The sequence below is a fragment of the Mustelus asterias genome, chromosome 9, assembly GCF_964213995.1.
Source record: "Mustelus asterias chromosome 9, sMusAst1.hap1.1, whole genome shotgun sequence".
Lineage (NCBI taxonomy): Eukaryota > Metazoa > Chordata > Chondrichthyes > Carcharhiniformes > Triakidae > Mustelus > Mustelus asterias.
The window spans coordinates 126,921,306-126,936,211 of NC_135809.1; the positions used below are offsets into that span (position 1 = coordinate 126,921,306).

Genomic DNA, 14,906 nt, shown 5'->3' on the forward strand with positions numbered 1-14,906 from the left:
CAACAGTAATTTGTTATTTTGATTCTAAAGCAGGATGAACAGATTCATTATTTTCACATTTATTTCAACTACCGAGGAATAAACACTAATACACTTCAAAACAAAAATAAAGTTTGTGCATGGTGTATCATCCGTCACTTGTTGTTATTCCTTATATATAATCACAGACTGTTTGTTTTATTTTCTGTTAGATATCACAAGTGGATAAGGAAAGATGTACAGCACATTCAGTCCTAAGGAACCTGGGCCAAGCCTGTCCGATGTGCACCAATATAGTCAGTGGTTGGCAAGCAGACATGAAGCTAGTTTATTACCAATGAAAGAAGACTTGGCTCTATGGTTGACAAATTTACTAGGTAAGATTACAATTTTAATGTTTGGTACTTGATTTGAATGATTGAGAATGAGAGCTATTTCAAACTTGTCTAGGGACTTTGGAAATAGTTCAGCCACTGCGCAGAGTCCTCCTAGAAAAGTATCCGCTTAATTGAGGTAGAATGTAAACGTACAAAAATATTGCATAGGAAAATGTTTTGAAGATTGATGGTTCATCTAGTCTGTACCATAAATGAGTGCTCTTTTTACATGAATCATGGTGTTGGTTGAATCTTTACACCCTTCCAGTTTTCCAATGCATAGTTACTTCCTTACTTCTAAGTGTACATATTTGAAGTAATTGACTTGATTTTTATAGAATTATTTTGGTGGCAAGCCTGAGTCTTTGAAGATAAGGACAGAACCTTATAGGTTGGATATCTGTTAAACCAGATTGTGTATCTTATTCATTTATTTGTGGAGCTCAATTTCTGTACGTCTATTAAGTCTTGCATATTATTGCATAATAAGGTATTACTTTTTATTGTCTTGAAGTATTGCGATCAGTTGTGCACCTCAAGTCTTTGATTACATGCAGGGCATGCCATGGTAGATCTGCTCCCTTTTATAAATGTTTACAGTGTAGTTAATATTTCAAGTTGCTGAAGCTTAAGGCAATGTTGTTTGACCTTGAAGAAAGAATTTGCACCAGTTGTTATTACCCTAAAATAATTTGATTCATTATTGGGTTACTTAATTTACTTAAATTTACCAGCATGTTTTTTTAAGAGTCGTGGTGTAATCACAGGAAGACCTATTAACCTGATGAGTGGGAAAAAACTAAAGAATAGATAAAGGGTCATCTAGACTCAAAACGTTGGTTCTACTCTCTCTCCACAGATGCTGTCAGACCTGCTGAGATTTTCCCGCATTTTTCTGTTTTCGTGTTCTCTTCACTGTGTTGTGAATATCCAGTTCATGATTCATGTTAATATTTGAGAAGTGATATTTAGTTCTGGGAAGATTATTGTTGCAGAGTATGGTAGTAAAAGTACCGTGTTTTAGTGATTGTCAAAACACCTAAGAAAATGGTCCTTCAAAAGTTTGCCTGTATTGTTCAATGAAGTGGAGATGCCGGTGTTGGACTGGGGTAAGCACAGTAAGAAGTCTCACAACACCAGGTTAAAGTCCAACAGGTTTATTTGGTAGCCAAAGCCAATAGCTTTCGGAGCACACGCTGCTCCTTCGTCAGGTGAGTGGGATTTCAGTTCACAAACAGGGCATATAAAGACACAAACAGTGGGCTTCATGGTGTATTGCAAAATAAAATGACTAGCAGAATAGCTTGGACGCTTGGAAAAACAGCCAGGACAAGGGACTGAGACATCCATAGTCAAGAAAAGATCAATGAAAGTTTTACCTCTGAGAATAGCTTGTGCTGAGGAAAATTCTTATAGAATCATAGAATCCTACAGTGCAGAAAGAGGCCATTTGGCCCATCGGGTCTGCACCAACCACAATCCCACCCAGGCCCTATCCCCATATCCCTACATATTTACCCACTAACCCCTGTAACCTACGCATCCCGGGACACTAAGGGGCAATTTAGAATGGCTAATCAACCTAGCCCGCACATCTTTGGACTGTGGGAGGAAACCGGAGCACCCGGAGGAAACCCACGCAGACACAGGGAGAATGTGCAAACTCCGCACAGACAGCGACCCGAGCCGGGATTCGAACCCAGGTCCCTGGAGCTGTGAAGCAGCAGTGCTAACCACTGTGCTACTGTGCCGCCCATAGTCCCTCTTGAGACGGACTATGGCATACCTATGGGTTGTCCCTACAGAAGTCATGAACTTTATGATTGATTTGTCTGATAAGGGAATTCTTGGGGACAGTAGGAAGTTATCCTGCATGCATAGTTATAAACCATATTATTAACTTAATAGTGCTTGTTTTGCTTAAGTCTTTTATATGCAATAAAGTTTGCTTTGTTTGAAATCTTGTGATGTAGTTCTGTGGTTAAAACAAGGTATTTGGAATTTTTTTTAATGGTCCCGAACTGGATTATAACATCTGCAACTGGGAAATGGGCACTCCCCATGATAAGTGAAGGTTAGAAAGTTAGGGAAGGCGGTGGCAGAGTGGTGTTGTTACTGGATTAATAATCCAGAAATCCAGGGTAATCCTCTGGAGACCTGGGTTTGAATCCCACCATGGCAGATAGTGGAATTTAATGACATATTTGGAATAAAAAGTCTAATGATGATCATGAAACCCTTGTCATAAAAACACAACTGGTTCACTAATGACCTTGAAACCTGCAGAGCTTACCTGGTCTGGCCTACGTGTGACTCCAGACCCACAGCTATGGTTGACTCTTAAATGGCCTCGCAAGCCACTCAGTTGCATTCAACTGCTACAAAGAAAACAGAAAGTAATAAATCAGGATAGACCACCTGGCATGACGCTGCAAAGTCCCCTCACTAACACTGGGGGGCTTGTGCCAAAATTGGGAGAGCTGGGCTTGGGCTGACAAGTGGCGAGTAACATTCGCATCACACAAATGCCAGGCAATGATCATCTCCAATAAAAGAGTATTTGTCATTGTCATTTTCATAAATGACCTGGATGAGGAAGTGGAGGGATGGGTTGGTAAGTTTGCTGACGACACCAAGGTAGGTGGTGTTGTGGATAGTTTGGAGGGATGTCAGAAGTTGCAGTGAGACATAGATAGAATGCAAGACTGGGCGGAGAAGTGGCAGATGGACTTCAACCCGGATAAGTGTGTAGTGATCCATTTTGGCAGATCCAATGGGATGAAGCAGCAGTATAATATGAAGGGTACCATTCTTAGCAGTGTAGAGGATCAGAAGGACCTTGGGGTCCGGGTCCATAGGACTCTTAAATCGGCCTCGCAGGTGGAGGATGCGGTCAAGAAGGCGTACGGCATACTAGCCTTCATTAATCGAGGGATTGAGTTTAGGAGTCGGGAGATAATGCTGCAGCTTTATAGGACCCTGGTTAGACCCCACTTGGAGTACTGCGCGCAGTTCTGGTCACCTCATTACAGGAAAGATGTTGAAGCCATTGAAAGGGTGCAGAGGAGATTTACAAGGATGTTGCCTGGATTGGGGGGCATGCCTTATGAGGATAGGTTGAGGGAGCTTGGTCTCTTCTCCCTGGAGAGACGAAGGATGAGAGGTGACCTGATAGAGGTTTACAAGATGTTGAGAGGTCTGGATAGGGTAGACTCTCAGAGGCTATTTCCAAGGGCTGAAATGGTTGCTACGAGAGGACACAGGTTTAAGGTGCTGGGGGGTAGGTACAGAGGAGATGTCAGGGGTAAGTTTTTCACTCAGAGGGTGGTGGGTGAGTGGAATCGGCTGACGTCGGTGGTGGTGGAGGCAAACTCGTTGGGGTCTTTTAAGAGACTTCTGGATGAGTACATGGGATTTAATGGGATTGAGGGCTATAGATAGGCCTAGAGGTAGGGATATGATCAGCGCAACTTGTGGGCCGAAGGGCCTGTTTGTGCTGTGGCTTTCTATGTTCTATGTTCTATCTAACCACCAGTGTTGAATTCAGTGGCCTTATCATTGCTAAATTCCCCACTATTAACATCCTGGGGTTACTATTGAGCATAAACTGAATTGGACTAGCCATATAAATACTGTGGCTGTCATAGCAGGTCAAAGGCTAGAAATCTTGCGAAGAGTAACTCAACTCCTGACCCCTCCAAAGTTTGTCCACCATCCAGTCAGGAGTGTATTATAATACCCTCCACTTGCCTGGATGAGTGCAGCTCCAACAACACTCAAGGAAATCAACACTCTCCAGGACAAAGCAGCCTGCTTGATTGCTACCACTTCCACAAACATTCAATCCCTCCACCATTGGCAACAATGGCAGCCATGTGTACCATCTGTAAGATGCATTGCAGGAACTCGCCAAGGTTCCTTAGGCAGCACCTTCCAAATTCATGAACACTACCAAGAGCAGCAGATACCTGGGAACATCACCACCTGCAAGTTCCCCGCCAAGTCACTCACCATCCTGACTTGGAAATATATTGCTGTCCCTTCACGGTCGCTGGGTCAAAATCCTAGAATTCCCTCTCTGGAGGTACTGTAGGTGTACTTAGATCTCAGGGACTGCAGCACTTCAACAAGGGCGTCCTTCTGAAGTGCAACTAGTGATGGGCAATAAATGTTGGCCTAACCAGCAATGCCCACATCCCGTAAATGAATTTTTAAAAATGTGTTTTCTGCCTGTAGGCTTTCCAGGATTTCCTGGGCTTTCCATCATTCTTAAATTGATCTTCACCTGTAATAGGTTCAGGCTCAGCAATGGTATTATAATATGAGAATGATGCATTTGGTTTCCTCTCCCATTTTGCCATGGATCCACTCGTTTGGCATCTCAGGGTAGGGGCTGCCTGAGGAGAGCTGATGCAATATGCTCCCAGCAGATTGCAGGGTCCTGGCGTCGGATGAAGATTCTGTTGTCAAATTCCAAAAATATTTGATGGCCCTGCATTTAAGGTTCCTGATTACTGGTTCCAGCCTCAGCAGGAAAGCCAGTGGTAACACATAGGGTGCTTGAAACGAATGCTACCTGCCAACCTGTTTGGACAAGCTTATCGAGAGTGAGTGGTCTATTCAGATAAGGAATAGAATCTTCTATTGGAAATCTGTTGTGCCTGTCCCTCCTGAGCTGCCACCGTAGATAAGCATGTGCCATCTGCTAGCTCAACCACATTTTTCAGGAAACTTAAAACTTATCTGGTACTTTACACACTTTTCTGCATCGGTACTTTGACTAAATCCAGCGTAAAATCATCTGCAAAATCTCTGAGAAAAAAAATATTCAAAGTAAAACCAGATATTTTGGACTCTATTGAAGGATACATACACAGAATATTTTAATCTACTTTTTTCTCTTCAGAGGTGCTTTGTATTTCCACAAATATTGTTGTATTATATTTTCAGCTGTATTTCGAGTTTCTATAATTGGCAAATTGCCTTTTGCTTTTACTGTAGGAAATTACTTGTGTGTTTTGCCCAGTCTCCCGTTGTAAACCTGGTGGGAGAATGACAACTTCTTGGAAAATAGCGGAGGTCCAATTGTGCCCGGTATCAATGGTTTTTCATAGAGGTGATTTCCCGGTTGCATGTTAAGGTGTAAAACATCGACCTGTACCTTAAAAGACAAATGTTAACTGGTCCCCCTCTCAGTCCTAAATGGATGATAACTTATTCTGAGATTGTGACCCCTGTTCCAGATTCCCCTACCAGGGAAACATTTTCTTAGTATCTATCCTGTTAAACCCCTTAGGAAGTTTAGATTTTTCAAGTAGGTTGCCTCTCATTCTTCTAACTACAGGGAATATTGCCAAGTCTACTCAATCTCTCCTCACAGGATAATCCACTTGTTGCAGGAACCAGTCCAGTGAACCTTCATTTGGAGTCCCTTAAGAGAGTATATTTCCTTCCTTAAATATAAAAAGATGGATTCTAAAGATGCACTTGATGTGACATTTGCATCTGCCTGCCCCATCTAACCGAGCTGCTCTCCTGATGTCTCACAAAATGGAAGGGCATGTTAGTAGGGTGGTGAAAAATGCATATGGGACACTTGCCACATTATAGGAAGGATGTGTTTGCACTGGAGGGAATGCAGAGGAGATTCACCAGGATGCTGCCTGGGATGGAACATTTAAGTTATGAATAGAGGTTGGATAGGCTTGGGTTGTTTTCATTGGAGCAGAGAAGGCTGAAGGGGCAACTTGATTGAGGGGTACAAGATTATGAGAGGCATGGACAGGGTGGATAGGGATCAGCTGTTCCCCTTAGTTGAAGGGTCAGTCACAAGGGGACATAGGTTCGAGGAGAGGGACAGGTTGTTCAGGGGGGATGTAAGGAAAAACCTTTTTACCCAGAGGGTGGTGACGGTCTGGAGTGCGCTGCCTGGGAGGGTATTAGAGGCGGGTTGCCTCACATCCTTTAAAAAATACCTGGAAGAACACTTGGCATGACATAACATGCAAGGCTATGGGCCTAGTGTTGGTAAATGGGATTAGGTGAGAGTTCAGGTGTTTCTCGCTTGCTGGTGCAGACCCGATGGGCTGAAGGGCCTCTTCTGCATTGTATGATTCTATGAAACTCTGGCTGCCTTAATATGGATGGGTACCATCAGGCATGATCCTGACCAGGATAATAACCTGAGGAATTAAGGGCCTATATTTTCACATCTGTTGTGATTGTGGAAACCTTATCTGCAAAGTGTACTGGCCAGAATGACTAATATAACCTTTAAAATTCAGTTGTTATTTAATTTGAATCCTATCTAGAGGTCAGGTAAATGTTGCAAAGCTTTCTAATCTCGGGGTTTTATTCCCTGGTCAGTTACATCCTTTTGTGTCAGATTAAATAAGCTTGGGAAGTTGATCATATTGGAAATGATATCTGGAGAAGGAAGAATTGCCTAGACATTCTGTAGTCCCATTCAAAACGAAAATCTTTACCATTTTGTTCAATATTTTAGCAATTCTACCTGTTGATTAATTAGAATAGTCTTCATAGAATACTTACAGTGCAGAAAGAGGCCATTCAGCCCATTAAGCTTGCACCACCAACAATACCAACCAGGCCCTACCCCTGTAGCCCACATATTTACTCGGCTAATCTAAGGGGCAATTTAGCATGACCAATCAACCTAACCCACACATTTTGGAGTGTGAGAGGATACCAGAGTACTCAGAGGAAACCCACGCAGACACAGGGAGAATGTGCAAACTCCACACACAGTCACCCAAGGCCGGAACTGAACCCAGGTCCCTGGCACTGTGAATTAGCAATGCTAATCACTGTGCCATGATGCCGCCCTTGATAGGTCCTATTTTTTTATGATCATACAAAAACAATTAAGGGTTCAAATTCCGAGATTGAGAGAATCCAGAGAGCTGGAACAGATGGTTTCCTACGTGTTGTAAAATTCTATGACCTTTTAAGTGTGGTGGCTGGCTGCTGGGCGTCAGTGTAAACAGTATGAGATTCAGACAGCTCTGCATCACCTTATGCTTCTTCATGAAATGGTCTTGTGTCCCATTATATCAGTTCCTGCAGTACCTGATTTGTCCTGCCTAATTCCTAGTGCATCTCCTGTCTCTTGAATGTGGGCTTAGATGGCTTATCAGCATGAGCGATGGCAGCTTCAACCATGTCTTTCTCAGCTGTGTACCTGTTTCTGGATATTCCCATATCATGTGTGTGGCAGCAGACATCTGGGTAGCAAAAAAGTTGGGGAAGCTCTGTGTCATGGCGTTCTACCTCTGCTCTACCAGTATGTTGAAGTTCAATTGAAGGATCTGGGTTCAATTCCGACCTCGGGTCACTGTTTGTTTGGAGTTTGCGCGTTCTCCCTGTGCCTGCATGTGTTTTCTCCGGGTGCTCCGGAGTCCAAAGATGTGTGGGTTAGGTTGATTGGCCATGCTAAATTTCCCCTTAGTGTCAGAGGGATTAGCACGGGTTGTGGGATAGGGCCTGGGTGGAATTGTTGTCAGTGCAGGCTTAATGGGCTGAATGGCCTCCTTCTGCACTGTAGGGTTTCATTGAGTCTATGATAATGAAAGCGAATGTCAATAGGTAAACTTTTTTTATTATTCATTAATGGAATGTGGGTGTTGCTGGCTTGGCCAGCATTTATTGCCATCTCCAATTGCCAGTGTGAAGGTGGTGGTGAGCTGCCTTCTTGAACGGCTGCAGTCGATGCAGCGCTGGTACTCCCAAAGTGCTGTTAGGCAATTCCAGGAATTTGATCCAGTGACAGTGAAGGGACAGCAATATACTTCCAAGCCAGAATGATGAGTGGCTTGGAGGGGAACTTGCAGGTGGTAGTGTTCCCAAGTATCTGCTGCTTTGTCCTTCTAGATGTTGGCGATTGTGGATTTTGGAAAGTGCTGTCCAAGGAGCCTCATGAGTTCCTGCAGTGTATCCTAACTGCTGCCACTGCATCAGTGGTGGACATGATGTAGAAGGAGTGACTGTTTATGGCTAGATTACCAATGAAGCAGGCTGCTTTGTCCGAGAGGACGCCAAGCTTCTGGAGTGTTGTTGAAGCTGCACAAATGCAGGCAAGTGGCATCACACTCCTGATTTGTGCCTTGTAGATGATGGACAGGTCTTGGGAAGACAGGAAGTGAGTTACTAGCCAAAGGATTCCTTGCCTCTGCCCTGTTTTTCATAGAAAGAAATCATAGAAACCCTACAGTGCAGAAGGAGGCCATTCGGCCCATCGAGTCTGCCCCGACCACAATCCCACCCAGGCCCTACCCCCATATCCCTACATATTTTACCCGCTAATCCCTCTAATCTACGCATCCCAGGACACTAAGGGGCAATTTTAGCATGGCCAATCAACCTAACCCGCACATCTTTGGACTGTGGGAGGAAACCGGAGCACCCGGAGGAAACCCACAGCAGACATGAGGAGAATGTGCAAACTCCACACAGACAGTGACCCAAACCGGGAATCGAACCCAGGTCCCTGGAGCTGTGAAGCAGCAGTGCTAACCACTGTGCTACCGTGCCGCCCAATTTTGTAGCCACAATATTTACATGGTTAGCCCAGTTCAATTTCTGGTCAATGGTAACCCCCAGGATGTTGATAGTTGTGGATTTAGCGCTATTAAGGCCATGGAATGTCATGCTGAGATGGTTAGATTCTCTCTGTTCAAAATGGTCATTGCCTGGCACTTGTGTGGCATAAATGCTACTTGCCACTTGCCAGCCCAAGCCTGGATATTGTCCAGGTCTTGCAGCATTTGAACATGGACTGCTTAATTCTCTGAGGAGTTGTGAATGATGCTGAACATTGTGCAATCATCAGTGAACCTCCCGACTTCTGATTTTATGACGGAACGAGGCCAATGATGAAGCAGCTGAAGATGGTTGGGCTAGGACATTATCAAGTCTGGTGTTCAGCTCGTTTTTTCATGTTTGAACATAAGCTATAATAAGGTCATGAGCTGAATGACCTTGGTTGAACCCAAACTGAGCATCAGTGAGCAGGTTATTGCTAAGCCAGTGCAGGTTGATAGCACTGTTGATGACCCCTTCCATAATTTGATGATTAAGAGTAGACTGATGGGGTGGTAATTGCCTGGGTCAGATGTATCCTACTTCTTGTGTACAGGACATATCTTGGAAATTTTCCACATTTCTGGGTAAATGCCAGTGTTGTAGCTGTACTGAAACAGCTTGGCTAAGGGTGTGGCAAGTTCTGGACTGCAAGTTTTTAGTGCTATTGCTGAAATATTATCAGCACCCATAGCCTTTGCTGTGTCCTGTGCTTTCAGCCGTTTCTTGATATCATGTGGAGTGAATCAAATTGGCTGTTCTGCCGATGGGACAAGACATACCCAGGATGGTAATGATAGTGTCTGGGACATTATCTGTAAGGTATGATTCTGTATGTATGACTATTTCAGGCTCTTATCTGACTAGTTTGTGAGACAGCTCTCCCAATTTTGCCACAAGCCCCCAAAGAACAAAGAAAATCACAGCACAGGAACAGGCCCTTCGGTCCTCCGAGCCTGCACCGACCATGCTGCCCGACTGAACTAAAACCCCCTACCCTTCTGGGGACCATATTTCTTTATTCCCATCCTATTCATTTATTTGTCCAGACGCCCCTTAAAAGTCACTATCGTATCTGCTTCCACTACCTCCCCCGGCAGCGAGTTCCAGGCACCCACCACCTTCTGTGTAAAAAAACTTGCCTTGTACATCTCCTTTAAACCTTGCCCCTCACACCTTAAATTTATGCCCCCTAGTAATTGACTCTTCCACCCTGGGAAAAAGCTTCTAACTATCCACTCTGTCCATGCCCCTCAAAATCTTGTGGACTTTTATCAGGTCGCCCCTCAACCTCCATCATTCCAGTGAGAACAAACCAAGTTTCTCCAACCTCTCCTCAGAGCTAATGCCCTCCATACCAGGCAACATCCTGGTCAATCTTTTCTGTACTCTCTTCAAAGCCTCCACATCCTTCTGGTAGTGTGGCAACTAGAATTGAACACTATATTCCAAGTGCGCCCTAACTAAGGTTCTACAAAGAACCTCCTTGTTAGTATGGAGAAGATTGCATAGTTGACAGGGCTGAGTTTGCCATTGTCATTTCCAGTGACTAAGTTGATGGTGGGTGGTTTGTCCAATTTTATTCGTTATTGGCTTTTTGGCGTTTGGATACAACTGAGGGCTTGACAGGCCATTTCAGACGGTATTTAAGAGTCAGCCATATTTTTATGTGTCTGGAGTCACATGTAGACTAGATCAGGTAAGGATGGCATATTTTCTCCCCGGAAGGAACATTAGTCAACCAGATGGTTCCATGGTCGTCATTAGATTTTTAAATACCAGATTTAAAAAAAAATATTGATTCACCATCTGTCGTGTTGGGATTCAAAGTTGGGTTCCCAGAGCATTATCCTGGGTCTCTGGATTACTAGTCCATCACACTACCTCCAAAATTTGAGATGAAGATTCCCTCTATCCCCTAATGTAGTTAATATATCAATCTAGCGTTATAAAATTCAACCCTAACTTGATACATTTTTCAGGTTATAATTTAGTGATTAAAAGTTCAATGTATTATTTGATAATTGTTGTCAATGCTTATCCATTTCTTACTTTTCTAAAGCAAATATTCATTCAATACCTTTTCATGACATTAATCAACCCATTAACTCTTCTCATTGGAAATCAATTACACACATCTGTTGCTGTTCTTTGGAAAATTTGTTTTCATCTTCATCCATTTTTAAGTAACAATTGCAGTATTTATTCTAGCCTTAACGTCAAAATATCAGCTAAATAACATTCAAATATCAAATATCATTCACAAATTATAAGTTCTGAAGTTAAATTGAATTTAGCTCAGAACTCAAATTCAATTTTCCAATATTTTGACTTGTGATTTTCAATCAATAGGAATAGACTTTCTATTAAACTTAAACAAATTGTTTCAATATATCCTTGAGATAAATCCCAGTAATTGATTTGACTCACTGATAACAGCATCTCATTAACTGACAGCATCCATAAAGTAATTTGTTGAGATCTTTTCTAAATGCTGTCAGTTTTCCCTATCTGAGCCACCCCAGCCACATAGTTTGACACCTTTAAGAAAATTTCTAATATTAGTCCAGAAACATTTTCCGTGTCTCTTTATAATACCTTAGAGTGTTACATTGTTACAGTCCTATTATCTATCTGTGTGAGGGGCTAAATATTTTTTAGATTCCTTGTGCAGTCAATCACAAACTGCTTATATATAACCCTTCCTTCCTTCTAAAAAATTCCATGTTAATTTTGGCTGTTTTTGTGTAGCATCCAGTCTTTATTACGGTTTGAATCCTATTGCTTTGAAAGTAATAATTCTTAGTCTATAACCAGTTTTAATTCCTGGGTATCCTACTGCTGGTATGTACTCAAACACTTACTTTAATGATGGATATGTACCCTAGTACCTGGTGGTATAGTGGAAGTTTCTTCCAAATTAGCTTGATCTTAACTTTCCATTTAGCCTTGGAGATCCTGAATCAGGAATCCATATTTTTGCAAATAATTTATTTTATGGAATTTTATACTCATCAGTGTAAAAGATATTTGTATTAGCACTTGGCACATTTTCCTGTTGACAACATTGAGCACTTGCATGTAAAATGTAGCTTCAATTCTGCTTAACACTTTGAAGAGTTTTCACTTAATTTGCCACACTAGACACTCTGCTCTCCCTTAACAGATTGCCAATTCTGTGTCAAATTACGGGCAATTTGTGATCAAGGCATCTAAAAACTCAGAAGTGGTTTTAAATTATTCAGACTCATTTTGCAAAGGACCCTGATAACCAGGAGGGAAAGGAAACTTTTATCCCATCACTTGGGGCAGATAAAAGGTCAGACTAATACACTGTATTACCTAAGCCCCAGGTTTTCAATGCAATTTATAATGTAAATATAATAGCTTCTCACTCTTCCATTTGATTTGCATTACAGTGCTTGTTATCACAGAAACCATATAAAAATCCTTGACATGCCTCTCATTTTAACACCTCTCAATATATAATTTCAAAAAAATTGTTAGAAAGAATTTATTGGATATTGTTAATACATATTTTTGTATTTGGACATATTTTTGTAACCAAACCTTTTAGATGTAAAGAGGAAATAAATGTCTTTGCATCTAAGATCTATCCCACAACTTCCACTGAATGAAAACATCTAAGCCTTGTGTTTAACCAGCCCTCTCAAAAATTGGAAATGGATCAAAATTCATTGAATATCTGAGGAAACTGAATAGTGCTGAGAGTGAAAGGCTTTGACTTAAGAGGAGGAAGGGGCTCGTAACTGGGGAAACAGCTGTAACTAAGACAAAAAAAACTTTTATTGTCCCAATTATTTTATTCTTCATGCCAAGGATTATCATAGATAATTTCATGTAATATCGTTACCAATGTAATATTATGAATTAAATTCTAGTTAATAATACTTGAATGTATATCTAGTTGTTTGTTTTCAAATCACATTGGCTGTTGGTTTCTCTTATTTGATGATAGCATGCGCTTTTGTAAAGAATGAGATTACCTTGAGCAGGAATGAAATGCAGGCAGCTGAAAGTTGACACTTTATAAATTTTTCATTGGCTGCAGATGGGATAGGCAGAAAGCCAGCTCAAGACTGATCAGTTGAACATAGATAAATAAATTGAGCTTTAGTGCATGATAAAGTAACTAAAAGTGATAGATTTAAAGATAGAAGAGGTGTCTTGAAATTATTTATAAACTATAGAACAAACAAAAAGAGTTAAATAGTAATAGATAAGCTCCTTTTAACATGAATGACACTTTAATAGGCCCAAATATTATAATTTATTACCTCCATTTCTTGGCAGTGTTTATACTGGCTTTCATCCTGAAAGAGAATCCAAAAATGTGCAATGTGGAATGCACTTATTCAGGATGAGAATTTTTATTCTTGCTGTGTAGTCTCAAGGTAGATTTTTCACAACTATAGGAAATCAATTAAGCTTTGATTTTTCAGTGAAGTCCAAAAACATAAAGCCACATCATCTGGTTTTCCATTCTTTTTTTCCTAAGGAAACTTTATCCTGTAGTAAAAAAAAACTTTGAAACTAATTTCTGATACTCATGTGATTTTATATTTCTAAGCAGTTTACATTCTAAATACATAAGGTAATTTCTTCTAAATGGAAAATGAAGCACTGTGGTGGGGTGCTCTTGATTTCTGTATTAACATAGGGACAATAAAACTTTGCAAAAGGCAAGTAAAATCACTTTCTACCAAAACAGAATTATTAGATATTAGATTTACAAAAAAAAGATTGTGGTTAATTTGGACTTTGAGATATTCATGTTATGCTCACTTAAATTTCCTGTATATTAGTATCACAGCATTTTGAACTGCCCAAAAGTTGGATTCATACTGCACTGACTTCAAATAACAACAAAAAATAAACTAAATATAACTTTCATAATATATAAGCAATAGGTTTAGATTTACCTACGATGTAGGCCATTAGGAATGAATAATTGAATGAGGATAAATGCTATAGTTATTTTTCTTTGAATTGTATAAAGAATAGTTGTGTTCATTCATAAGCTATGAGCAGAAAATATAGCCTTTTTAAACATTCGTTTATGCATTGCTGACAAGGCCAGCATTTATTGCGCATCCCTAATTGGCTTTGTGAAGGTGTTGGTAAGTTGCCACTTATTGAGTTACTGCAGTCCATGTGATATAGGTACACCAATCAGTGCTGTTAGGGAGGGAGTTTCATGATTTTAATCCAGGGACAATAAAGGAAGGGCAGTATAATTCTAAATCAGGATTGTGTGGCTTGTCACACTGACAGTACAATCCCACTAGTGATTGAGCTGCAGTGGCATAAGTCAGTGAATAGCTCTTCAGTAATATACCTTCCCACCAAAGAGGGTATAATAGAGTTCATGAGTTAGCAATGTCAAATAGTATGTGAGACAATATAAATTCTAAATTATATAGTTGTTTATGAATGAGCTGAACATGCAATTCACACTGTGGTGAAAACGGTTACTCACAAAATTAAAAATTTTAGGAAAAGAGAGAAGGGAACTTGCAAGTTGTGGCATTCCCATGTGTTTGCTTACCTTGTCTTTCTAGGTGGTAGAGGTCATGAGTTTGGAAGGTGCTGCCAATTGAGCCTTGGCCAGTTGCTACAGTGAATCTTGTAGATGCCACCATTCTGCCCTATACCATTGTAGTTCTATCACTTGTAGGATTGTACTGCCACAACTAGAAATGGTGAAGAGAGAATCTTGGATTTTAGTTGACAAACATAAATTTGTGAATATGACTCGAGCTGTTGCTTGACTAGTTTCTGGTGTTGCATTTTGAACTTTGGCTCTAGTCTCTAGATTGCTGTGGATTATGATCCCATCCCCTATTTGCACCAATCCCTCAGATGATTTCCTTCAACATTACATTGAGAAAGACAGAATCAGATTAAGGACCGAGTAAAAAATAGCAGGAA

At 41.0% G+C, this 14,906-nt stretch overlaps 1 protein-coding gene across 1 annotated transcript in view; it reads left to right on the forward strand.

Annotated features, from left to right (window-relative positions):
* Positions 1 to 214: 214 nt before the first annotated feature.
* The window catches only part of gas2a (growth arrest-specific 2a), a 129,270-nt gene continuing 114,578 nt past the window's right edge, over positions 215 to 14,906 (forward strand). The window contains exon 1 of the mRNA XM_078221013.1: positions 215 to 356. Within this exon, the coding sequence (XP_078077139.1) occupies positions 215 to 356 (142 nt within the window). The remainder of the gene's footprint in view (positions 357 to 14,906) is intronic.